A 24543-nucleotide genomic window follows, 5' to 3' on the forward strand; every position below is an offset into this window, starting at 1 on the left:
GGTGCATCTATGGTTTTGCTGTCTTTATAGAATATGCATCAAGGAGGCAGAAGCACCGGTCTAAGTTACTTGTTTTCTGGGAACTGGAACATAACATTTCTTGGGATCTGCAGTTAGATTAAGGGCACCACGTCCCTCTTAGAGAGCCTATGAAAAAGAGTGGCTCTCAAAGACATGGGATCTTCAGTTATTTCCCTGTCTGCTTTCTGACAAAGTCCCACATGAGCTAGGAAGCTAAACAAATGTGTGCCTTAGTCTCCCCCAATTACAGTCTGTGTATCACTCATTCTTCTCCAAAGCAATTAACATATCAGTGCCTCATTGGAATGAGAAATAAAAAACCGATGACATCCAAGCAGTTTGATCAACAAAGTGCTGTATAAAGTGACTACCAGTTAAGAAAAATTCATTCTTTCACCTACTGCCCTCTAGGAAGCCAGAATTAAAAACAAGTGAACAAAAGACACCATCCGATCAAGCCAACAATCCCACCACACACATACACGAGACTGCTCACAGGGAAGGCTTCTGCTTCTCCCTCGAGAGTGAAGCGGTTGTTGCATTAGACACGAAAAGGTGAAATGCAACTCGGGCTTTCCAGTGGAGGGAAGAGTCTCAACGCCAACTGGGAGCTGCTTTCCTGAAACCTAAGCCCCAGAACCATCCAATTGCTTCAGTGCTGCTAGAAGATGCCTCGTGTCTCAATTACTGCCAAATGCAGCCTTGACTTCAAACCCAGCAGGCACAAGGTTAGAGTGGTCAACGAGGGGCTGAATTGGCTCTCATGGCAGCCATCCTCTGCTTCAGACCCCTGCATGTCCATCACTATTCCTGAGTGTTCCGCCATCTAAAACTATGGAACAAACGGACACTACTGTTGGTTGAGGATGGGAATAAAAGCCATTTCCAGGCAAAATGGAAAAAGGGAATAGAAAACAGGAAAAAAAAAAAAAAAAAACACTGACTTCTATTAAGAAGAGACAAAAATTCTTGTTCACTTTTATCTCAGTACCAGCAAAATACAGCATCCCTCTCTCCAATCACCACATTAGAAATACCCCAACTCAAAGCTACTGGAAATATTTGTTAATGATTTGCATGCTGAAGTATCTAGGAGTAAGGTGTGTTAATGTCTACATTTTTGAAATATGTCAAAAATAAGATGAGGTGATGGATGACAGATGGATTCTAACAGATGAGTGATAATGAGAATATAGAAAGACATTATAGAATATAGATGGTAGGTATGAATTCTTTCAGCTCTTCTATAAGTTTAAACATTTTCATAAGAAAATAGATAGAACAAAGAAAAATAATTTTAATTGGGTTATGGGCAAACGTATAGTACTTTAGGCTGAATATGGAAGCAGAGTATTTGGCTTTACTATCCTAGCCAAACAGAACAGAGGGAGAAATAAACTACCTGAGTATTCAAGACAAAGCAAAATGAAGCATGAGTATCTGTTCCTAGTATGCTTAAGAACCCGGCTACCATTACTGGGTTCTTCCCAGTCTTTCAGGGACGCAATCTTTGACTATTTCCAGTGGTCACTGTTAAGACTGACCAGCTATGCTGTGCTGATCTACTCAGGCACCATTTTAAAATCCTCTGACATGAAGATTCTGAGGATAGTGAGATGCCTCCAAACAAAGTGATACAGACTTTCTTCAGCCAAAAATGAGCCATCAGGCAGAAAGATCTTTCAATCAGCTAAATCCAACAGGCTATGACATCAAGGCTTTCTCTTGGTAATCATGATGACGGACGATGGTGTTAAATTGTGGGCTGGTTTTGTTTTCTTTCCAAATGGATCTCAGCAGGAAAACTTCTGAGTGACAGACTAACCATGCTTAGTTTCAAAGTAAATGCAGCTCTGAATTTAGGTTCATTGATTAACAACTGAAACAGGTTGAGTTCCCTGAGGTTGAGACACATATTCCCAAACCTTTTTAAACATTTCCCTAGCAAACAAGAAGGGCAGATAAGACAAATCCAAGATAAAAATCTCTAAAGTGAGTTATAAAGGACCAATAAACTATTCTTCCATGGCGACCCCATGAGAAACTGCACATATGGACGTATGAAAGACTCTTAGGATACCTCAGAAAACTTAGCAAAGTGCTGGGTGTTCACTGCACTAAGTTTTCAATAAACATTTATCAATTGATTGGAGAAGAGGTTTACAATAACTAGTCCCCTAAATTAGTTGAAATTAAGGTGCTTAAAGAATGTAATATCCCATGTCAAGCCAGGTAGGTTTTGTCTATGAAAACCTTCAAGCATTCACACTTCTGTCCATCCCTCTTCAATAGGTAGGATGGTAATGGGTACAAAGGCCAGAAACTTTTCTGGCAAGTGCAAAGGGGGCCTTCTTTTAATGAAATCCTCCCTGCAAAATTCTGGGCTGCCTCTTAAGAAAGGTTTGATAAAAATGTTAGTATCTTGATGTCACTAAGTCCCTAAGTATTAAAACAGCCTTCTTCCTAGATACATTTTGCTACCATTGACAGGTGGTAGTATTTATTTTATTTCTCTATTGCTCCACTGTAATGGATTAAGTCCTACAAGAATATTTATGCTGGGACCATTTAAACTCTAGATTCTTGTTTCCAAGAATAGCTCGAGCCTTCTCCAAATTAACATGGAGACTAAAAATAAAGTTGCAGGCACAAGGGCAGGATAAAAACTGGAAGTGTCATGTGGGCTACCAAACCTAGAATCCTTACTACTGAGAGCAGGCATTGCTGTGCTGCCAGGCTGTGAAGCCACCAAGTTCTCAGAACAGAGGGCTGTGACCTTGCTGAAATGTGACACACGGCTTTCTGCTAGACAAAGCTGGCTGTCATGCAAAGCAGCGACTCTCATTCTGCAAGCAGGCTGAGACAGCCTCTCCAGAAAGAGGATGTGTCTGCAACCCGACTTGGCAAATGAGGGAGGAGCTCACCAGCCAAAAGGAGAAGGGAGGCAAAGGGAAGGCCTGAGGGACGACAAGAGGAATGTAGATACAGGGCGGATCCCCAGGAGCCACTGGGAAGGAGGCAAGGGCAAGGAACCTCACACCAGGGAAAAACCGTCCTCCTACATCAGCCCCCACCAGGCCACACCTCACCCCCACTCAACAAGGAGGTCAAGCTCACTGAAGTTCTACTGCGGAGTGGGGGTGATGGGAATCTTGAACGTCCGAATCCCCACAGTACCTGCCCTGCTCATGGCCGGCCTGGCCCCCTTCAGTGCACACAATCTTTTGCCTCCAAAAGGGACATATTGCTGGGATGAGGGAAGGCTCTCGGTTTTGAGGAGCTGTCTTCTGTGCTTATCGCGCAGGATTGAATGCACAGCCTTTAGGAAATCCTTTCGGCTCTCTGGGGAGCTAGGAAAAGAAGATTTACAGATGTTAGAGAATCAGGGCTTAACACATGGGGAACTTCTAAGGTTATCAGGTGCAACCAAATAAATATCCCTTAGGGCCAAAGGCTAACGACTGAGGCCTTGACTCCAATTTCTATGCTGAGCAGTGATTTCACACCAGTGATAAAGAGCACATAACTCCTTTCCCTTCATGCTTTGTGATCTATCTCCTGGCGCTGATGTGGGGCAGAGTAGCCCATTAACGAACAGATCTATGGACAGTGGGAGTTTGCACCAAGAAGCTGCCAAATTCTGCTCCTGGCACTCAAGGCAGAGTTTTTCATTATAAAATGTTCTTGAGGGCAAATGAACCACAAGATTCTTGTGGCTCTGCAGAGCACCCAAAGGCCGACGTCTCAACGTCCTAATGTCCTCTAGAGCTGAGCTCCCTCCTGGTAAATATCAATGGTTCCCATGACACATTTCAACATGTATATATTAAGGCTGTGAAGAACTATAAAATCTTCCCAAGTCCTAATTCTCATGGTTAAAAAAAAAAAAAAAAAAAGTGCTTCCTAGGAAGAGTTATTTTTGTTGTTATATTCCCAATATTTTTACCCAGGTAAGTTTCACCTGGTATTCCTTATTAACAATAAATACGGCATCCGTGTAGGCAGGGCTACTAAACCCCATGGACCTTACCAACAAAATTACAAACAGATGAGCCAAAATAGACGGTAAAGGTGGTGCTCAAACCCCACGAGGTTATACAAACAACATTTCACTTGTAGTCCTGACAGCTTCCCGGGGATCTGCCTTTTGTTGACCTCTGTCACCCAACACAGAGAGATCTGATGTAGCAACACAAAACATGGGTTTTGAGGTTAAACCTACCATTCATTTTCTTTTTCTTTCTTTTTTTGACACAGAGTCTCGCTCTGTCGCCCAGGCTGGAGTGCAGTGGCATGATCTTGGCTCATTGCAACCTCCACCTCCCAGGTTCAAGGGATTGTCCTGCCTCAGCCTCCCAACTAGCTGGGATTAAAGGCGCCTGCCACCAGGCATGGCTAACTTTTGTATTTTTAGTGGAGACGGGGCTTTGCCATGTTGGCCAGGCTGGCCTCGAACTCCTGACCTCAAGTGATCCGCCTGCCTTGGCCTCCCAAAGTGCTGGGATTACAGGCATGAGCCACCATGCCCAGCACCAGTGTTCATTCTCTATAAGGCCTTAGGCAAAGTACCATCTCTAAGCCTTGCTTCCCCGTTTGTAAACTGGAGTAAGAATTGTATTAGGTTGGTGCAAAAAATAATTGCAGTTTTTGCCATTAAAAGTAATGGCACTTTTAATTACTTTTAATGGTAAAAACTGCAGTTTCTTTTTGTACCAACCTAATACCTTGGTCTGACTAAATGAAATAATGAATGTAAGGTGTTTAGCATAGTCCATGCTTGGTAAAGGTACCTTCTTACCATACTAACATTATAAAATATTGCTAACAATCATAATATTGATTCTATTGTCTTTTGTAGGTAACCCATAGTATATTAGTACTCACTGTGTGAGGTACTGGGTAATTACTGAGTAAATCACTGAGTATCTACGATTAAATTAAAGTTGGCCAGACGTGGTGGCTCATGCCTGTAATCCAAGCACTGTGGCAGGCCGAGGCAGGCAGACCACAATGTCAGGAGATCGAGACCATCCTGGCTAACACGGTGAAACCCCGTCTCTATAAAAATACAAAAAATTAGCTGGGCATGGTGGCACATGCCTGTAGTCCCAGCCACTCGGGAGGCTGAGGCAGCAGAATGGCATGAACCCAGGAGGCAGAGGTTGCAGTGAGCCGAGATCATGCCACTGCACTCCAGCCTGGGCGACAGAGCAAGACTCTCTTTCAATAAATAAATAAATAAATAAAAATATAAATAAAAGCATGATTCAATACGGGCACATTTAAAGCCAAATATATTAAACGCCATCTGTTGGAGTCATCTATCTTATATTTTTAGAAAAATAAAAGAATAGGTTTCATATGGGAGAAGACCTCAAATTCTCATGAGGGAGGGAGAGAATAGAAGGAAGGGCAAAAGAGGGTGGCAGGGTAGAAGAAAAACAACAAGAAATAAGTAGAAGCCCACATCATGAACCCAGCTTCCCCTCAAGACGTGCAGGTGATCAACACAGGCTGACCTCCGTATGTGCTCCAAATGATCAGGAATCCCGATAACACCTTCACAAGCTGTCAGCTCCTCCCAGCTGACTCTCCATTTACCGCATCTCAGCGATGTTACAGTACAAACAATGTACCAAACACCAGAACACAACGTAAGACACCAAATCGTTCCAATCTGCAGAAATGTCAACACGGCCTCGACTTTACAGGCCCAGGCTCACCTGCAGCACAAGTGGAAGACCCTCTCCGGCCTCCCTTCAGACTCGGATTTTACATGGACAATTTCACACACGGCATTTGCCTCTGCATCTAAAGAAATTAAAACAACAATGAATCAGGGTATGTTTCAAGTGGATTTATTTACATGTTTGCAAAAGCATTTTTCAGCTGTGATAGAGGATTAATAATGCAGAACTGTATAAGATCAAAGATATTTTCCTACTATTCCACAATCTAAAGAGATGAAGCGACTGAAAGCTTAATGGATGCAAAGAAGAGAACACTTGGAAAATTTCCAGTTGGTAAAATCTTCTAGATGGTCTAAAAGGTCAAGTCAATCATACGGACTGAACTTTTTTTTTTTTTTTTTTTTGAGATGGAGTCTCGTTCTGTCATCCAGGCCGGAGTGCGGTGGTGTCATCTCAGCTCACTGCAACCTCTGCCTCCCGGGTTCAAGTGATTCTCCTGCCTCAGCTTCCTGAGTAGCAGGGATTACAGATGTGCACGCCACGCCCGGCTAATTTTTGTATTTTTGGTAGAGACAGGGTTTCACCATGTTGGTTAGGCTGGTCTCGAACTCCTGATCTCATGATCCACCCGCCTCGGCCTCCCAAAGTGCTGGGATTACAAGCGTGAGCCACCGCGCCCAGCCTGAACTCACTCTTCCAGCCATGCAGTCTGGTTAACTGAACTGTGCATTTCAATTAAATGATTAGTTGTTTTGGCAACAGTTGGACTCAGTGGAGCCAAAGCCTCCTATGCAGATTTCATCCAGCCAGGGATACGACAGGTAAGCCTTTGCTGTCTGTTAAGGGAGGCTTCCCCCAGGTGGCTGGGCCTAAAGCCCTGGAGACCTAATGGGGTTTCTCGTCCCCAGCCTACCCCTGGAGTCTGCTTTGAACACAGCAGAAAATGGTATATCAAGAAGGTAAGGGACAATTTTAAAATAATTTTGAAGCTCTGTAGTGCCTATAATAGCACAGTGCTTTAAGTCATGAATAAAGTGTTTGTGAAAGGAACAATTCACTGCAGACATTCAGGCCATACATTGTGAAGTCTCACTTTTATCCAGTTGTTCAGAACCCTGGTCACAAACCCTCACTGTGGTTGGTTGCATGATTTAACCCTAACCAGAATCTATCTGCAAAAAAATTGTACAAACTTTCCAAACTAAAATAAAAACCTAGAAATTCCACATTCTGATTCTCAAATCCACTAGAGTGGATTTCATAATGAAAGACATCTTGACTAGCCTTTATAACTCAACTAAAATAAGCTTTTATCTTGATGGTTTTAAACTTGACTTGAATGAAAAATAGAGAGTGAGAATGGAATGTCGTATTACAAAGACGGCTTTGTCTTCAAAATTTGAAGTTTTTATGTGTTTACTCCTCAACGCAGGCGAAATTCCTGGCTTAGAAGCTGTCAGTTTGCTACAGAAATAAACTTTCCCATTTGTAAACCTGGCATGAGGAAACAAAGGAACTAGATAATTCATAACCTACGATTCTAAGTAAGACTTTAGTATTTAAGTGCTCAAACCTCAAAATGCTATGTGTAGCTGCCCTAGACTCACAACTTACAGGTGCCTGCAAATTCATGTATAAATCAATTTTGCAAATCACATCATAAGTAAAAGGGCATCCGGCAAATCTCTACTGGAAGCTTAGAGAGAAACCTTCTAAAACAAATAATCATTCCAAATATATTTGCCCTACATGGTTTTTGCATTTGAGTTTTCCTACTGTAAGGCAGAAAAACTGTGAACGAAGAGATGCCTCATTTAATTTGGAAGAGTAACTCAAAGTGTGCAAAATATGGCAAGAGGGTTCTCCTCATGACGTTGGACTAGGGTGGGTTGGTTTTCTGAGGATCAGATCCAGTTTTACTGCTTATGACAAGTGGAAACAAGGAGAGGCTAAAAAACAGAAATTGGATAGTAGGAACTTGTAGATGCCAAAAGCATAAAATAGAAATTCACTTGATCATGCACCTGCAGGTCTCTACCGCTAAGGCTTTTCTTTACCAAAGCTGCACCTGCTGTCCAAGTGCGACAGGGAACAGATGTGGCTAAAGAGTTTCCATTTGACTCTCCAGAGATGCTCATTCCAGGATGTGCCTGGGAGAGCCACACAGTCCATTCCTCCTCTTGAGAACTTGGCTTCAAATTAGGCCCAGAATGGGGAGCTTCTGGGTCACAGAAATATCACTTTTCTTAGTCAGTACCCTGCTACTCATGTGTTTCAAGCATCGTCTAATTATATTATCAAGTATACTTATAGCTACCCAACAACTCACTTCACTGCTATGTGGATCACAGAAAAAGAATCAACATTTCAGGTTGGGCATGGCAGCTCACGTCTGTAATCCCAGCACTTTGGGAGGCCAAGGCGGGAGGCTTGCTTGAGCCCAGGAGTTCAAGCCTAGCCTGGGCAAAATAGCAAAACCCTATTTCTACAAAATATTTAAAAAATTAGCTGGGTGTGCTGGCACATGCCTGTAGTCCCAGGTACTTGGAAAGGATAGCTTGAGCCTAGAAATTTGAGGCTACAGTGAGCTATGATAGCACCACTGCTCTCCAGCCTGAGCAATGGAATGAGACCCCATCTTTAAAAAAATTAAAATAAATGTAAAAAAGAATCAACATTTTAAAAGCCTTCACACTAATAGCAAAGATAAAGATTTGTAATACTTCAGGGAAAAAACATGTGTAGTCGATACTTTTTAGTGCTTTTGGTGGTATTTTTGGATCTCTCAGCTGAAAGGCAAGTGAGTAGTTTACGTGGGCTTTGTTTGCTCAGTCTCAAGGATTCTTTCAAGAAGCACAGGCTCACTGTACTCAGATGGTAGTCACTATAGTATTAATCTATAGAATAGAATAACTAGAATCTTTTCCAGGAATTTTGAAGACATTACACATCCATTCACCCAGTTCATTCATTCACTTGGTTCATTCATTCATTCATTCAATATTTAATCAATGGCTGGGTAAATAAGAGGCAACAGAGAGACCGAGAGACAAGAGAGTTAAGCATAGGAAAAAAAAAAAAAAGACGGTAGAAGAGTTAGACCAGGAGTGTGGATTCAAACAAATAATTCCTACACACATCAGAAATACGTGTGTGAAATACCCAGCACAGGTGAGAGTTTACCTGCACTCGCCAAAGCTCGAACCTGCAGCGCTTCCGTGGGGATCATGTGTCGAAATCTGAAGGGGTCCCAGTCCTCATAAATGGAAAGCCTGTGCGATCCTACCTGCAGAGGAGAAGGAACCAGCTGCATAAGAAGAATCTAACCTGCCCCGGACCAGTTCCCTGCATTTTCTAAACCAGCGACAGACTCTCATGCAGTAACTCCAGGCGTGCCCAAAGGATCTTCACCCCCATGAGCTCCTGTCCATCCAGCAGGAAGTGAGAGGCTGCGTGATAAATACGTTGAGGGGAGGGTGTGCAAAGAAGTTTGCTAAGCAAATGCAGTGAAGAGAGACACACAGAGAAGAGGAGAAAAGGGATCCCAAAAGAAGAACAGGGGCAACAGAGAAGGGGAAAAGTAGCGTTAGGAAGGTTCTGGGCCATGGCAGACCCAATCACCAATTGAGTCCAGTTGGTTCCAATTCACAAAAATGAGACCAATTCATGTTTGTGCTCTAAACATAAGCCTGCCTGAAAAGATGGCAGGATGGGTGATCTCAAGCATCCTTAACAACGCTTAAGAAAGAAAAAAGATCATAAAAAGGCTCATACTGACAAAATGGTAGAATTATGCAGACATAACTGATAAGCAGATAGAGAAATAGTTTCAAACCATGGGGTGACATAAGATGTCTTACAAGTTTCTTCTTCTGTTTGGAACCATCTTTATACACAAGGACCACAGCAGTTTTGAAGACTGGAAAAAATAAAATAAAGACAGTTATGGTATGTCATGTGTAGGGTTTTTCCCTTGACATCACCAACTGGTGGTAATAAACACTACAGTTATGAAGAGGATGTTGAGATCCCAGTTAACTGACTCCCACCCACCTTCCATTCATTCATCACATCTGTGAAAATCAAAAGCCTATTGAGACACAAGTTTCCAGGTTCAAAATAAACATAGAAAGCCTACATAAATGGAATTAACCTATGGCCCAAAAAACTTTTGCGTAAAATATGTTAGGTATGATACCATTTCAAGGTTAAAACTTCAGCTGATACATATTCAACAAAAATGTACTAATTCAGTAGATGGAGGAATAATATAAACGTCTTTCACAATAACAATGCAATTGCTGAAGATGATTTACATTTATGCAAATTAAGGTAATAGTGCACATAGACAGTGATAATTTAGGAAATATAACTCATCTTTTGACCTAAAGAAACAAAAATGGGTTTATGAAATAGAATTCAACTGTACGTCTTCCAGAATGACTGAATCAGAGTAAGCTCTCTAGGAGTGGTAAACATGTAGTTTCATTCTTATATTCTTTCGGGGGTGGGGAGATACAATGGAGTTATGCATAATCTTCCAGAGAATTCGTTAAGCAACGCCAAGCACATTTAACCTGCAGTGATTCTGATTCTTCCTAGAAGGGTAAGTAGAGTTGGCACCCAGAAGGAATAGAAGGGTGACTGACTCCTGCCTGTCCTTTGTTCTCTGTGTCAGCATCTCTGCTATGGTCCAAATGTTTGTGTTTCCCCAAAATTCATACCTTGAAATTAATCACCCTTGTGATGGTTTCAGGAGGTGGGCCTTTGAGAAGTGATCAGGCCCTGAGGACTCTGTCCTCATGAATGGGATAAGTGTCCTTATAAAAGAGACTTGAGAGAGATGCCTTGACCCTTTCACCATATGAAGCCACAGCTAGGAAGTAGGAGAAAGCAGGATCTTGGACTTCCAGCCTCCACAACTGTGAGAAATAAATCTCTGTTGTTTGGAAGCTGGCCAGTTTATGGTATTTTGTTATAGCAGCCCAAATGGACTAAGATAGTCTCCATTATCCCTTCATACTGACCCCAAGGAATAGCCCAGTCACACAGCAGCTGAAGTAGGCACAGCCTTGTACACCAGACACAGAATTACAAAAGGAACAAACATTCAGAGAATTCTCAGGGATGGGCCACCAGGCTCACAGGCCCTTTGGAGGCCAACCGGAAGTATCTGGTTCAATTTCTATCCTACGTAGGGCAGGTCGGTCTTGTCTCCTCTTTGTGTAAGATCACGCTAATCTCCACTGCAGGGAAATAAGCCCTGAGATGCAAAGAAACTGACTCTAGCCACTCGGTCTAGACTGCCCATAGCCCTTCACACCTCACAGCATCTGACCCCTCAAGTTTCCCAGAGCACAGACTGGCAGGTTCCCTCCAAAGGTTCACACTGACCCAAGGAGGCCACACCAGCTCTTCACAGCAGCTGAGCACAAGCAACCTGAGAAGGCCCTTCATTCCCACTATGAAGCCTTCAGAAATCACAGAGGCTGGGACAGCTAGGTCCTCTTAGACATGAAAGAGCTCTACCCCAGTGACTCTAATCTCAGAAGCGTCACCATGCCACTGGGACCACAGCTCAATGCTATGATTCCCTTGATTTCCCTCAATCTTAACCATTGTGGATCACAGCAGGAGGGCCAGAGAGTGAGCTTCAGCCTGGTACCGGGACCTCAGCCTCTCCCTTAAACTTTCCCTAATCCTCAGAGCTAGTGTTACTCAAGTGACTCCACAGTGTTGCCCGATCCCTTCAGACATGGCCTTGATGATCTCCAAAACTCATGCTACCTTTGCCAGCCTAAAGCATCCGCTCTGTGCCCCAAAACGTGAAGGTCAAATACCCTTCAAGGCAGAAGCCTATTTCTATTTTTGTTTGTTTCTGTTTAAGGCAACGATCACCAACATTTGGTACACATGAGCCATCCTGTGAAACATCAAGGTGCTTCGTTGGCAGCAAGTCAACTTCGGTTTCAGAAGAAAGCTGCACTATTTCCTGAGGTTAGAGGTTTAAACCAAAACAAGACGACAACCACATTTTAACCCCAAATCTGCCGACTGAGGGTAACCATGATCCTTCCTTCACAGCACCTCTTCCTTATTTCAACTCCTTGCTCAGCCTTTCTGCTAGTTCTGCCTTGCTACTTGAAATCACACCCAAACCATCAAACTTGTCTCTTTAACGACTGGGAATCCACGGAAGCTCATCATGACTACAGCCTTTGTTCATAATCCCAATTTTAATCCTTCCCCTTCTCTTTCCTATTACTCTGGAGAGGATTCTGAATAATGATAAACACGTCTTGTATCTCAGAGCCTTCAGTTTTTCTCTTATGAACTACAGCCCCTATTGAGTTTGCTGACAGTGTGATGCCCTGAAGCTGGAGTATGCAGTCTCCATTTACACCAGGGACAGGTGCTGTGGGCCCGCCTTCCTGGAAGCAGCACCCACACCGACTTCTCATAAACAGTCCAGGAGGCAGGGAACAGAGTAATGCAGAGTCCACTATCAGAGCCTGTGCAGAAAGTGGCACCTAAATCCCCAACCTCAAAACCAGCATTTTCCTGAATCACTTACGCCATGGGTTGGCAAACAAGGGCCCTCAGGCCAGACCCAGGCCTGCTGCCGCCTGTGTGGTGCAGCTGCTGATCCAGCCATCTCATTCATTTACATGTTATCTATGGCTGCTTCTGGCTCCAGTGGCAAAGCATGTGGCTTCTTGGCCCAAAGCCTAAAATGTACTATGTAGCCTTTAACAGAAAAGAGGGTCGGGCGCGGTGGCTCACACCTGTAATCCCAGCACTTTGGGAGGCCGAGGCGGGCAGATCACAAGGTCAAGAGATTGAGACCATCCTGGCCAACATGGTGAAACTCCATCTCTACCAAAAACACAAAAATTAGCTGGGCGTGGTGGTACGTGCCTGTAGTCCCAGCTACTCGGGAGGCTGAGACAGGACAATCGCTTGAACCTGGGAGGCAGAGGTCGCAGTGAGCCAAGAACGCACCATTGCACTCCAGCCTGGCAACAGAGCGAGACTCCGTCCCCCCCAAAAAAACCAAAAAAACAAAACAAAACAAAACAGAAAAGAGTTTGCCAACCCATTTTCTCCTACTTAAATTATTTTCTTATTCTAAATCTCTTGATTTCTAACTACAGCGAATCTGTAAAACTGAGGGCAAAGCCATGAAAAATCTAAATGTTGACCTCTATGACTGCTATTCTGTAGTCCCACATCACTGTGTGGGTCATTTACATCAATATCCTGCATCCCATGAATGACCCATTAAGCAGCATCCAGGAGATGCCAGACTCCTCCAAGAAGAAATCACTATAGAAGAAACACAAGTGGTGATGTTGAAAAGAAAGCAAATACTACTCCCCCCTCCCCCAAAACACCTACCCCATCAAAAACCAACTTGTTAAAATACCCCCAATATTCCTTTGAATGGCCTATTTAGTCACATGCTTTCTCTGCACTTACATTTGTTTTGTTTTGTTTTTTTGAGAGAGTCTTGCTCTGTCACCCAGGCTGGAGTCCAGTGGAACGATCTCAGCTCACTACAACCTCTGCCTCCCGGGTTCAAGCGAATCTCCTGCCTTAGCCTCCCAAGTAGCTGGGATTACAGGCGCCTGCCACCACATCCACCTAATTTTTGTATTTTTAGTAAGGACGGGGTTTCATCATATTAGCCAGGCTAGTCTTGAACTCCTGACCTCAAGTGATCCGTCCACCTTGGCCTCCCAAAGTGCTGGGATTACAGGTGTGAGCCACCACACCTGGCTTCCTTTGTTAATTTTAAATGAAATGACATCAACAGCTACAGGGGCTCTTTGGAAATTTTGGGAATATCAGTAACTTTTCAATGAAGGCTAAGTGATTGAAATACAAAGTCCAATGGATCTTGCATTAAATACTTTGATTTTAAAATCACTAGGACATTCCATTTGGGGATACTTTGTTCACATCATGGAGGAGAAAAAAAGTTTAGTTAAGAAGGAGAAAGCAACCTCCGTTCCCAGCAAGCCCACAAAAATAATATAAGGCAAGAGAATAAGCCAGATTTCCATTATTATGTTCCTACCCATGAGTCTTTTAGCAAGAGGCTAGGACAAAGCGCAACCTAAAACAAAAGCATGGAGTGTTGATGGTTTTATATTCATGAACAACACAGCAATATGCCAATAAGCATTTACATTGCAACAACAAGCTATGTTTCCTAAATTATATGCTAACCCATGTTTTTTCTCTCTCTCAAAAAGCCTATTACAATACAATCACATGAGATCTCTAATTGTGGCAATTGCATCCATCTAAACTGGTTTATTAAAAAATAAGTCATTCGCAAACATCTCTAATTTCACTAGTGTTGAGTGGCAATGTGATTGAGATGCACCTCACAGCTGATCCAGGCACTCCAGAGTTGCCACAACAGCTCAGCTGAGAACCAGCATCCTAAATCCTGGTCTTAAGACCAAACAGCAACAAAGTCAGGAAGCAAATAAAAGATCTAGGATTGGGGGGGTCTCAGAAACAGAGGCCATTTTGTCTTGATTTTTCACTTTATTTTTCCTTGGTTTATAATTAACCCATTATTTTGAAAAGACACGCAGAGCAGCAGCCAAAAAAAAAAAATTCTTTTCCTGCCTCTGTGTTTATGTCTGGGATAGACTTGGGCACAGCCATTTCCACCCACCCATGTGGCTGAGTGACCACATAGGGCAATTTAACTCGAAGGTTTCATTTAGTGTTTGTGAGATGTTGTGGCTACGGCAGGAAGACCGATTCAAGTAACTGCAATTAACTTTATTTTTAATCAATTGGGTCTTGAAAAAGAAATGTTCTTGTTTTGAAAAATAAGCTAGACTTTTCCCCCTCCATAAAATGCTTTTCTGATACACACCGAATGCTGCCAACTCTGGTTCCTTTTTCCACTTGCCCAGCGAGGCCGGCGGGTTCAGCCAGATCACGGTGGTGTGCAAAAGCAGGTCTCCCATGCTCAGATCTGCAACCTGAAAGCCAGAGACGTGACAAAGCTTACTGGGTGGTGTTATCAATACTCAGATTTTCACGATGTTTGAAAATTCAGCATGCTGATATTAATTTTACTTCAAGAAAATACTGCTCCTAAAAACATTTGCTTAAATATGTGAGATAATGCTAAGTTAAACTGCTGGATTTAGCCATTCCACAATGTAACATATCAAAACATCATGTTGTACACCATAAATATATAAAATTTTTACTTGTCAATTTCATGTTTCTGAGAAAAGAAATCACACCAAAATGACACCTTACATTTTTAAAAAATACTTTCGATTTGTGACTGTCTCAATAAACACCACCTCCCATCTAAGCAGGCTGAAGATACAATATCCAGTTAACCTTTCCAATGGGAAATAATAGTATAATTATGTTCTAGCCAAGTTTGAGCTAGGAACAATACAATGAAATTTTAACGAAAAAAAAATCGTTTAATTCATATGAAATCTCCTAATTGAAAAATAAATCCTCTCCATTCCCAAAGAAACACATGGAATACAGGGGAGAGAAAAGGCTCATCTTTTTTTTCCCCCTTTATTCCATGCTTGTCTACTAGAATTTCAGAAAAGGACGGCAAATAGGTACAAACTGGGGCTCTGAAATTCACATGCAGTTAGTCTGTCAAAACTGATCTACAAAACTGGAGATGTTTTGTGTTCAGAGACAGTTTCCCAAGGAGATGCTAATGGCCGTCCATGACAAAGATCCACCCCCAGATAACTGCAGACATTTCCACCAGTGAGTATCCACTTTTGGGAAGTGTAAGCAAATTATTTCTTCTTCCAATCCATTTCAAAGACGACTTTATTTCACTTTAGATGAGGGAGAGAGAAGCCAATAAAGAGTTTGAAGATTCCTCTATTGACACAGGCAGCGTGAATGCTGGAATCCCAAGAGATCATGAGGTTTAGTCACTCACCCCCAGTGGTCACATGCTAAACTGTCTCAGACAGACAAGTGCTGGTTGCAGAGCCATCTAGACACGCTGATCCAGAGAGTCTGATGCAAGTTCAATGTCTATGCCTCACAACAGTCCCGTCTGCTTTTCTCACTGGAGTCACTGAGCTCCTTCCAAATCTAGCTGGGTATCCTATACAGCAGCAACCTGGCAACCCTCCACTGAACGCAGTGGAGTTGGGATTGCCCTTCTCGAGCCACCAAAACAGGCTACCGTGCTGAGATGTGGCTCCAGCAGTACAGGATATGGAGGTATTGTTGCCTCCCTTGATTGAAATTATTATAATCATCACTGTCATTATTACTAAGCTATAGTACCATTAGTACAACCAAGGGTTAAAATAATTTTTAAGCAGCCATATTATTTTGTCTATAGATATTAAGTAACTCATCAACCAAACTCCCAGGATATGATCAGCCAAGGTAATGACATAGTCTCCACTACCTATCCCCCGAAGACCCACATAGAGGAGGAGGAGTTATATACAAAAGTCAAATTCCCAGAGGCCACAGCCCCTGGGAGTACGTCTTTAAAAGTGATTAAAGGCCAACATGGTAGACTGTCCAAACTCTACTTCCTCCAACAGAATTACATTATCTGCACCTTCTGCCATGTGATTTTCCAGCACCTCCCACTAGACTAGGCAGGGTACACACATCGCTGCCCGGATGACTTTGGGTGTAGGCATGTGACTTAGAGCCCACCTTCCAGCCTTGGGAAGGACTTGCCCAAGACAGCCATTGCTGCTTCAGCCTGGATCCTGGAAGGAAGAGACAAGGAGCACACCAGAACCTTCAGAACTGGAGCTAACCAAGAGAAACCAAACCTTGATTGACCTACAAAGCCACATACGAGATAAATATCTGTTGTAGAGAACCACTGAGATTTCCAGTTATTTGTTACACAACTGAAAATGGGCTGATGCTGTTCCTGTGCACAGGGTTTTTCTCTGGACAAGCTTCCCAGGGCAAGTGGACTAGGGGGTCAGGGTGCTCCCTCTGGCCACAGCCTCTCTCTGGGGCTTCCACTGGTTCCCTTCTGAATCCTCCTCCCAAACCCCAAGAGAGAGTTCTGCTGGGAGGCCTCCACCTTACTAAGGACTGGGATGCCCGACTGAGTCAGCATTTTTAAGGACTTCTTTTAAGGGGAAATGCCCTCTTGCATTCTTCTTCCTCCTAGTTAAGCAAAAGGGATTTCTTAGCCTAACTCCCCAGAGTTTAACATGGGGGTAGGAGGTTGAAGGCCCAGTTTCATCAAAAAGCTGTTTCTTTGCCAGCTTTGTTCTCTGTGAACCTATTTGCCTTCAGAGATATCTTAAGGAATGTTGGTTGAAGACCCAATTCAGGTACCTTGTGTTCCTAGAATGTTACCATTTCACAATAAACCTGCTGTTACCAGCAGATACTGATAAATGTTCCTATTCCTCTTTACAAACTTCATCAATCCATTCTAGGCTGTTACTTCACATTGCCACTAAGAGGGAACCACAAGGATCAGGAATTACTTTTGTGAAAATCTGAATATAATTTGGGTACCTCCACAATCACCCGCCTGAGTCTCCGTAATTCTTCCAATATACTGCTGAGAGCAGTGGAACAGAATTGTCATTGATCTTGGCATAGACCATAATCCTATTTCCCAAGACTCATTCTCCCTAGGGTTTTGTTCTTATGGCATTGAGGCTGCTGCATCCTTTCCAGTTTAAAGGCCATTCTCCTCAATGGAAGAAAAAGAGATGAAATGGGGCTTAAGACTTGAGTAAAACCAACTGCCTTTGAGTAATTGATTCCCACTGGGGGTCTATTTCCTGCTCGTTTGTCTTATCCTTCCGCAACAATATCTTCTCTTGCTCTCTTTGGCATCTTTTCCAAGCCAGAAATTCTCTGGGCTTTGCACCTCCTGGTAAAAGTAGGATTTTCCTCCTCTTCAGTCCTGGTACTCAGCCAGTGTCCCTCCTTCCATCTTTTGCACATTTCTTTTTACAATCTCAGCCCACAAAAAATACTTTGTATAGCACTATATCGCTTTGTTCCTCACTGGAAAGATTTGTTACATATCAGAATTTCATTTTAAAGGACTTCCAGGTTCACTGAAGCCATATTCCCTTTTATAGTCTCTGACTTCTGATCATATTCATCTTTTTTTCTTAAATTCTTTGCAACCCACTATCCATTTCGCCTTCTAATCTTTGGCATCATGGTCATTTTCTCCTAAGGTCATTACAATCTAATAATTAATTTGGCATATAAAGAAAATGTAATATGACGTAATGAAAATGTTCATTTCCATGGCCCCGTAAAATGCACTTCTGTCAGAATGAAATAAACCAAAGGATGGGAGGACTTCTTATAATAAAAAAAAGTTTACAGTATTATTCATATTAGTCAATAACAAAAAGCATTAAAATTCTGTGATCAACATAAAATCAAGGTATAAAATTACCTTCAAGAGATAACTAAACATATACATAGATATTAATTTAAAACAATCAAAATCAACACCAAAATATGGTAAGTTCTATGTCTTGAAACCATAGTTTTCTTCTTGCCTTTTTCTGTATTTTGCCCTCTTCTTTAATAAGCATAATTTTTTTCTTCTTATAAAGTTTTATAAGAAAGTGAGAGCTAAGTCCAGGGTGGCAACCTTCATCTTTTCTATACTCTGATAGATTAAATTATCTGCCAAATAGTCTCAGAACATTCTCATGCTCTGCTTGTAATGTTATGTAAAAACAAAATTGTGTTGCAGTTGAAAACTACATATCCTCTACAGCAGACCTTCCTGGGCTATCAGATCCCGACTGTACACTGTCTTTGAGAGCCTGTGCGATTCTTTGTAAGGTGTAGGTAACAGGCAGATGTGTAAATTCTGTCCAGTCTGATACTGGCCTAGGTGATTTCCTCCAGCTGTGGAAAAACCAGTTTGTCTCATTTACAATTGACCTCAACATTTCTTCACTCCATATGTAAACTTCTGTGATTGTGATTTTTCCAATGAACCTTTACAACACCTGCCTGGGTCCTTCACATCTTATGAGTAAAATAAATTATGAGAGGTCATAATTTTGCCTCTTTCAGAAAATTATCCTTTAACAGCCTGAAAACTTGTTTTGTTTCATTAAGGACAAAAAAATGAGCCTGGATAATGGCCTTTAGTATCTCTGGAGATAAGGTGCTTTCTCTAGCCTACACTAAACAACCAAACTTTGCCCCACCCACACTGCTTTTAACCCTGCTGCTAGTCACAGCAAGAGTGTTTTTCCTCTAGGTTCCTTCCCACATTTTCTCTTTTTTAAGGTGGAAAGAAAAACTGAGTCTAATCTCTAGTTGAATTTCAGCATACAGAGGCATTGATGAATGTTACTATATATCATATCCCTATGATTCCTCTAAGTATTATTGGCATTTTGTAATTGAAAAATAATAATTGTATGTATTCAGGGGTACACAGTGATGCTTTGATATATGTACTGTATAACCCATCAGATCAGAGCAATTAACTTATCCATCATCTCAAACATCTACCACTCCTCTGTGTTGGCAACATACTTTTATTCAGGTAAGTGCTTGTTAATGACTCAGGCACAACTTTTAGCTCACCTTAAGTCTTTCTCAGGTGTATCTGTTCCTGCCACTGCTCTTCTAAGTAGGTTTTTGGGTAGATTTAACTGATTCAGAGTCATTTGAAATTTTCATTCCTTTGACAACTATTTTTTGGGCACCCACTATGTGCCTGGTGTCATTCTAATCTCTGGAGGTAGAGCCTTGGACTTTCATGACACTTCTAGAAACAGCCCAGATTGTGGTAATGGAAGTTCACTTTCACACTTAACACAGAATAAAGCCAGAGATCCCCAGGGTGAGGAGCTGAACATCAGGAAAACATTTCCTACAGGAAGAAATAGTCCAGCTGAGGAAGAAAATTCACATTGCAGCCTTGGATAAAGCACAGATGTTCCACTAAGAAAAACAATAGCATCCTAACTATTTTAGTTACAAGTAACACCTTTTTAAAAAATAAATAAATAAATAAAAGCAAACTCAAACTCGGCTTTCCTGACAGATGTCCTGAGAAGACGGGGACCCTCACCTCTTTTTTCTCACCAGTCTGTTCAGCGATCAGCTGGTCAAACACAGCCCCAAACTCTTCATGGATTTTCTGCATCTCATTGATGTGACTGGCAACCTTGTTCATGGTCTTGATGGCCACTGGAAGAAAACAGGTCGTGAAATGAGAGGCTATTTAGAGACCCTCATGGAGACTCAGGCCTGCCGGGGGTCCCGGGCCGAGGCCTACCGTCCAGGTGGTAGTGCTCCTCGCTCTCCGCATCGGTCAGGGCGAACAGCTCCCTGAGCAGAAGTGGGTACTTGAGGATCCTCTGGATGGGCTTGATGAGGTACGACTCCAGCGTGGATGAGTGCTGCTGCTTCGGGTTCTGGGCATCCAAGAACGCCTTGAAAGCCGTGTCTGTCTTGGCTGGCAGGGTTTAAACACACGTCATGGGGGTGGAACGCCCACGTGACTCCCTTCCCACAATTTCCCTCCCTTCCTCAGTGACTCCAAGGTGCCTTTTTGCAGGACTGAGCAGAGAGTGGGTGGCAGGAAGAGGGACAGGTACGGGAGGGGCAGTCAGGGAGACCACAGGCAGTCAGATCTATGTATTCATGTGTTGGGGGTGGGGTGGGGAGAAGCCTGATGAGTTAAAGGGTGACGGAGTGTAGACTGCAGACACCCGGATTTCCAGCGGCTGCTCTTTATCCTCCTCCTATTACACATGTTTTTTTATCCTGATGTTTTGACACCTGGGGCCTTACTGTCCATGGGGAGACTGCCCCGCCCACGCTGGCCAGTTCCTGGAGATAGTAAAAGACTTGCCAGGAAATGTGCCTTTTATAGAGTCCCCACACACTGCCACCTCCTGTCTGAGGCTCTTACACCCTGGGCCACCATTCCCCTGTCCTAATCATCTCAGGGTGGGGAGCACACATCTCGGCTTCGAGTGCACCACAGAGCCCGGCCTCCCCAGTTCCTTCCCTCAGAAACCCCAAGAAAGGCTCTTGGCCACATTTTCCCCTCGCTCCCTCTGCCTCCTGACTGACACTGCATGTCCTCATCTGGCCCGCATGGCATGGGGTGCCCCTGCCTCTTGGGAACTGTGAGTGACAAACTAATAATCATCCATCCCCTGAGCTGTTGGCCCTGTCATCCCAAAATAATGATAAACCTACATTCTGAACACTCCTTACCCTGGTTTTCCTAATCTTTCAAGCATTTCACTGCTGGAAAAACCTCTTTTGAAAAAGGCAAGCATGCCGTGCACAGTGGCTCATGAATGTAATCCTAGCAGTTTGGGAGGCAGAGGCGAGCGGATCACTTGAGGTCAGGAGTTTGAAACCAGCCTGGCCAACCTGCTAAAATCTCATCTCTACTAAAAATACAAAAAAAAAAAAAAAAAGCCAGGCTGGTGGCAGGCGCCCATAATCCCAGCTACTCAGGAGGTGGAGGCAGGAGAATCACTTGAACCCGGGAGGCGGAGGTTGCAGTGAGCCGAGATCGTGCCACTGCACTCCAGCCTGAGTGACAGAGGGAGACTCCATCTCAAAAAAAAAAAAAAAAAAGAAAAAGGAAAAGAAAAAAAAGGCAAGCAGATGCAGAAGCAGCAGCATCTCGCAGTGCCAGTGAAGCAGAGAGAGGCAGGATCTCCCACAGTGATCTGCTCAAAGTTAACTCGGTGGCACCACCTGTGGGCATCTGTGGGCTCTGATCTGATGCAGCTCAGGCAGCACTTTCCTCACCAGCCTTGCCTCCTTCCTCAGTGTCCCAGCTGGTTTGGGAAGCAGCCCTGGGGAGTTGTGGGACCCCAAACAGAGGTACCTGGCAGGGGATGACAGGAAGCCGTGGCTAATGTCTTCCAGGTGCAAAGGAATGTCAGGGGAGGGCAAAATATGGGAAGAGGAAGGGACAGTGTATCCAAGCAATGTAACAGTGGACACACGCTGCCTCTGGGCTGGTGAGCACCTGGGGGTGATGGGGGCTGTGGCACGTCCAGCGTGGGCACTCTGGAGGTTTCCAGTGTGGAAACTCCACACACCCCTCCCCCATACCTCGCCCAGTCACCTCTCCATTTGGCTATTCCTGAGCAGCATCCTTTATGATAAACCAGTAAATGAACACAATCAACATTGGAAAAAGCACATTCTTCACATTCATCTGGATGACTTTCCCCCATTGGAAATTCATTTCCAGTGAATATTCATCTGGATGACTTTCCCCCACTGGAAATTTAACATGGCACTCCAGTGACTCGATACTTTTCATAACAGCACCTGGAATGTCACAGGAACTCAAAAATCTCTTCAATAAATAAATACCCTCTCCCCGCAAAAAACAGTGGGAGTGTATATATAATTTATATATATATACACACACACGTATATTTTATTAGAAAGTTTAAAATATAGAAATTTAAAAGTTTAATGATATATATATTTTATTAGAAAGCTTAAAATACAAAAATTTAAAAGTTTAATGATATTTATAGATTTTATTAGAAAGTTTAAAATATATAAACATTAAACTTTTAAAATGTCTAATAAAAATGTCTTTCCATCCCCAGTGGTTAGGGGTATGAGCTAAGACTAAAGATGCTATAAAAGGGCATCAGAACATGATTCTTCTGTCTTTATTTTTTTTTTCTGAGACGGAGTCTCGATCTGTTGCCCAGGCTAGAGTGCGATGGCACACTGTGGATCACTGCAACCTCTACCTCCCGAGTTCAAGCAATTGTCCTGCCTCAGCCTCCCGAGTAGCTGGGACTACAGGCATGCACCATCAGGTCTGGCTAATTTTTTTTTTTTTGTATTTTTAGTAGAGACGGAGTTTCACCATGTTGGTCAGGTTGGTCTCGAACTCCTGACCTCAAATGATCTGCCCACCTCGGCCTCCCAAAGGGCTGGGATTATAGGTGTGAGCCACCACACACGGCCCTGTCTTTAATTTTAAAACACAGCAATCATGGGGGAAGACCTCATAAGACCACAATCTTGTTATCCCTTTTAAGCCCCATTAAGAGAACAGACTCCCTGGGTTGGCATCATTTCTTGTCTTTCCAAAGCACAAAATCCTGAAGAGAAAGGACACTGGGAAGAGTGGCCGACTGGCCCCATGTGACAGGAGAGCTGGGCCGGGCTGGGGGCCAGCATATGGGGAACTGATGGATTTTGTGGGGCATCCCAAGTCTAGGGCCACATCTAGAAGGACCTAGGAACTCTTCCCCAACAAAATATTCTCGTCCAAAAATATGGCTGTGGGTATTTCACCCATCGACTGAATTCCATATCAGAGCAAAAGACTGCACAGTTCACAGCGCTTGGCGCAGTCCAGGAGCGTCACTCCTCCAGGCCAGCTGTGAGTCCGCGATGAACATGAACATGCACTTTGTTGTTCTCAGAGTTATCCTGACACTCTGGGCTCATTAGACAATTAGAAAATATGGGTCAGCTGGGCACGGTGGATCACACCTGTAATCCGAGCACTCCGGGAAGCCAAGGCGGGCAGATCACCTGAGGTCAGGAGTTCAAGACCAGCCTGGCCAACATGGTGAGACCCCCGTCTCTACTAAAAATACAAAAATTAGCTGGGCATGGTGGCGTGCACCCGTAATCCCAGCTACTCAGGAGGCTGAGGCAGGATAATCACTTGAACCTGGGAGGCAGAGGTCGCAGGGAGCCGAGATCACACCACTGCGCTCCAGCCTGGGTGACAGAGTGAGACTCCATCTCAGAAAAAAAAAGAAAAAAAAAAAAGAAAAGAAAAATATGGGTCATTCCCACTGTTTTAAGGGATAGTTTTGAAAGATAATATAATTTTTCTTATTGAATTAAGAAAAAATCCATGGGGGCAGAATTTAATCTAATTGAGTGATTAAAAATAACACAAATTGCTCAAGGGCCGAGATGGGTATATAATTTCACTGTGGAGCAAAGCAGTCTAAAACTGTTACTTTAACAATCTCATAACAATTAGCATTCAATAAAGGTTTTAAAAGAAACACACTGCACACAGAGCCATATGCCCAACACAGCACACGGGAAAGGTCAGGCAGCATGACAAGGAGAATCCCAGGTCCCCTTTTCATTTGAGGTTCCACCAGAACTCTGTTGCACAGACCACCACTACCGTTAAGACTGTTTTTATCTGGGGCAGGCTCTTTGTTACCCAGAGATCTGTATTGTGCTAATACTTCCTATAATAGGTTTTAAATTAAGTCAAGCTAGTTCTCTTTGGCAGCAAACATAAACACAACACAAGAACATTATTTACATATCCGGGGACCTGATCAGCAGCTGTTTACTTGGCAGCTACAGTGAAGTGTTAAGGAACAGCAAGCTGATTTCCAGAGATTCTTTAAAATCAAACTTTCTGTTGGTGCAACTGTTTGCCAAGAAAATGTTTCCTTAATCCTTTTACCATCAAAAACCACCATATGCTGAACTATGGCGACATAACCACTTTCTGGAGACTCTGAGAATGTTCCACCGTCTTCTCAGAGCACTTAAGGAAAAGCAGCTTACCCATATAAAAATTCTACTTTGTCCTGCACAAAAATAACTACAAATGCAGCAATTTTCAAGGATAACTGAGACAACTTTAGAAGTGCTTTTGGGAGCTGTTATCACACTCCCAGGAACAAAAGTAGGTGAAGGAAAGATAAAATTCCACAAAAAGGTATACGGTAAGTCCTCACTTAATGTAGTTATAGTAAGTTCTTGGAAACTGCAACTTTATGCAAAATGACATACAATGAAACCAATTTTTTTCCTCATCAACATTATA

At 43.1% G+C, this 24543-nt stretch overlaps 1 protein-coding gene across 11 annotated transcripts in view; it reads right to left on the reverse strand.

Annotated features, from left to right (window-relative positions):
• Positions 1 to 24543, reverse strand: part of TIAM1 (TIAM Rac1 associated GEF 1) — a 443241-nt gene that overhangs the window by 2905 nt on the left and 415793 nt on the right. For 10 of the 11 annotated variants that reach the window (XM_063702595.1, XM_063702591.1, XM_063702592.1 and 7 more), the window contains 7 exons: positions 20005 to 20184; positions 19798 to 19916; positions 14611 to 14719; positions 9572 to 9630; positions 8895 to 8997; positions 5745 to 5832; positions 3199 to 3371 (listed from right to left, as the gene is read on the reverse strand). In XM_063702595.1, the coding sequence (XP_063558665.1) occupies positions 3199 to 3371; positions 5745 to 5832; positions 8895 to 8997; positions 9572 to 9630; positions 14611 to 14719; positions 19798 to 19916; positions 20005 to 20184 (831 nt within the window). Of the gene's footprint in view, positions 1 to 3138; positions 3372 to 5744; positions 5833 to 8894; positions 8998 to 9571; positions 9631 to 14610; positions 14720 to 19797; positions 19917 to 20004; positions 20185 to 24543 lie in introns of all 11 variants that reach the window. The other variant, XM_063702596.1, reaches the window with a different exon arrangement.

Source organism: Gorilla gorilla, chromosome 22 (assembly GCF_029281585.2).
Source record: "Gorilla gorilla gorilla isolate KB3781 chromosome 22, NHGRI_mGorGor1-v2.1_pri, whole genome shotgun sequence".
NCBI classification, from domain to species: Eukaryota; Metazoa; Chordata; class Mammalia; order Primates; family Hominidae; genus Gorilla; species Gorilla gorilla.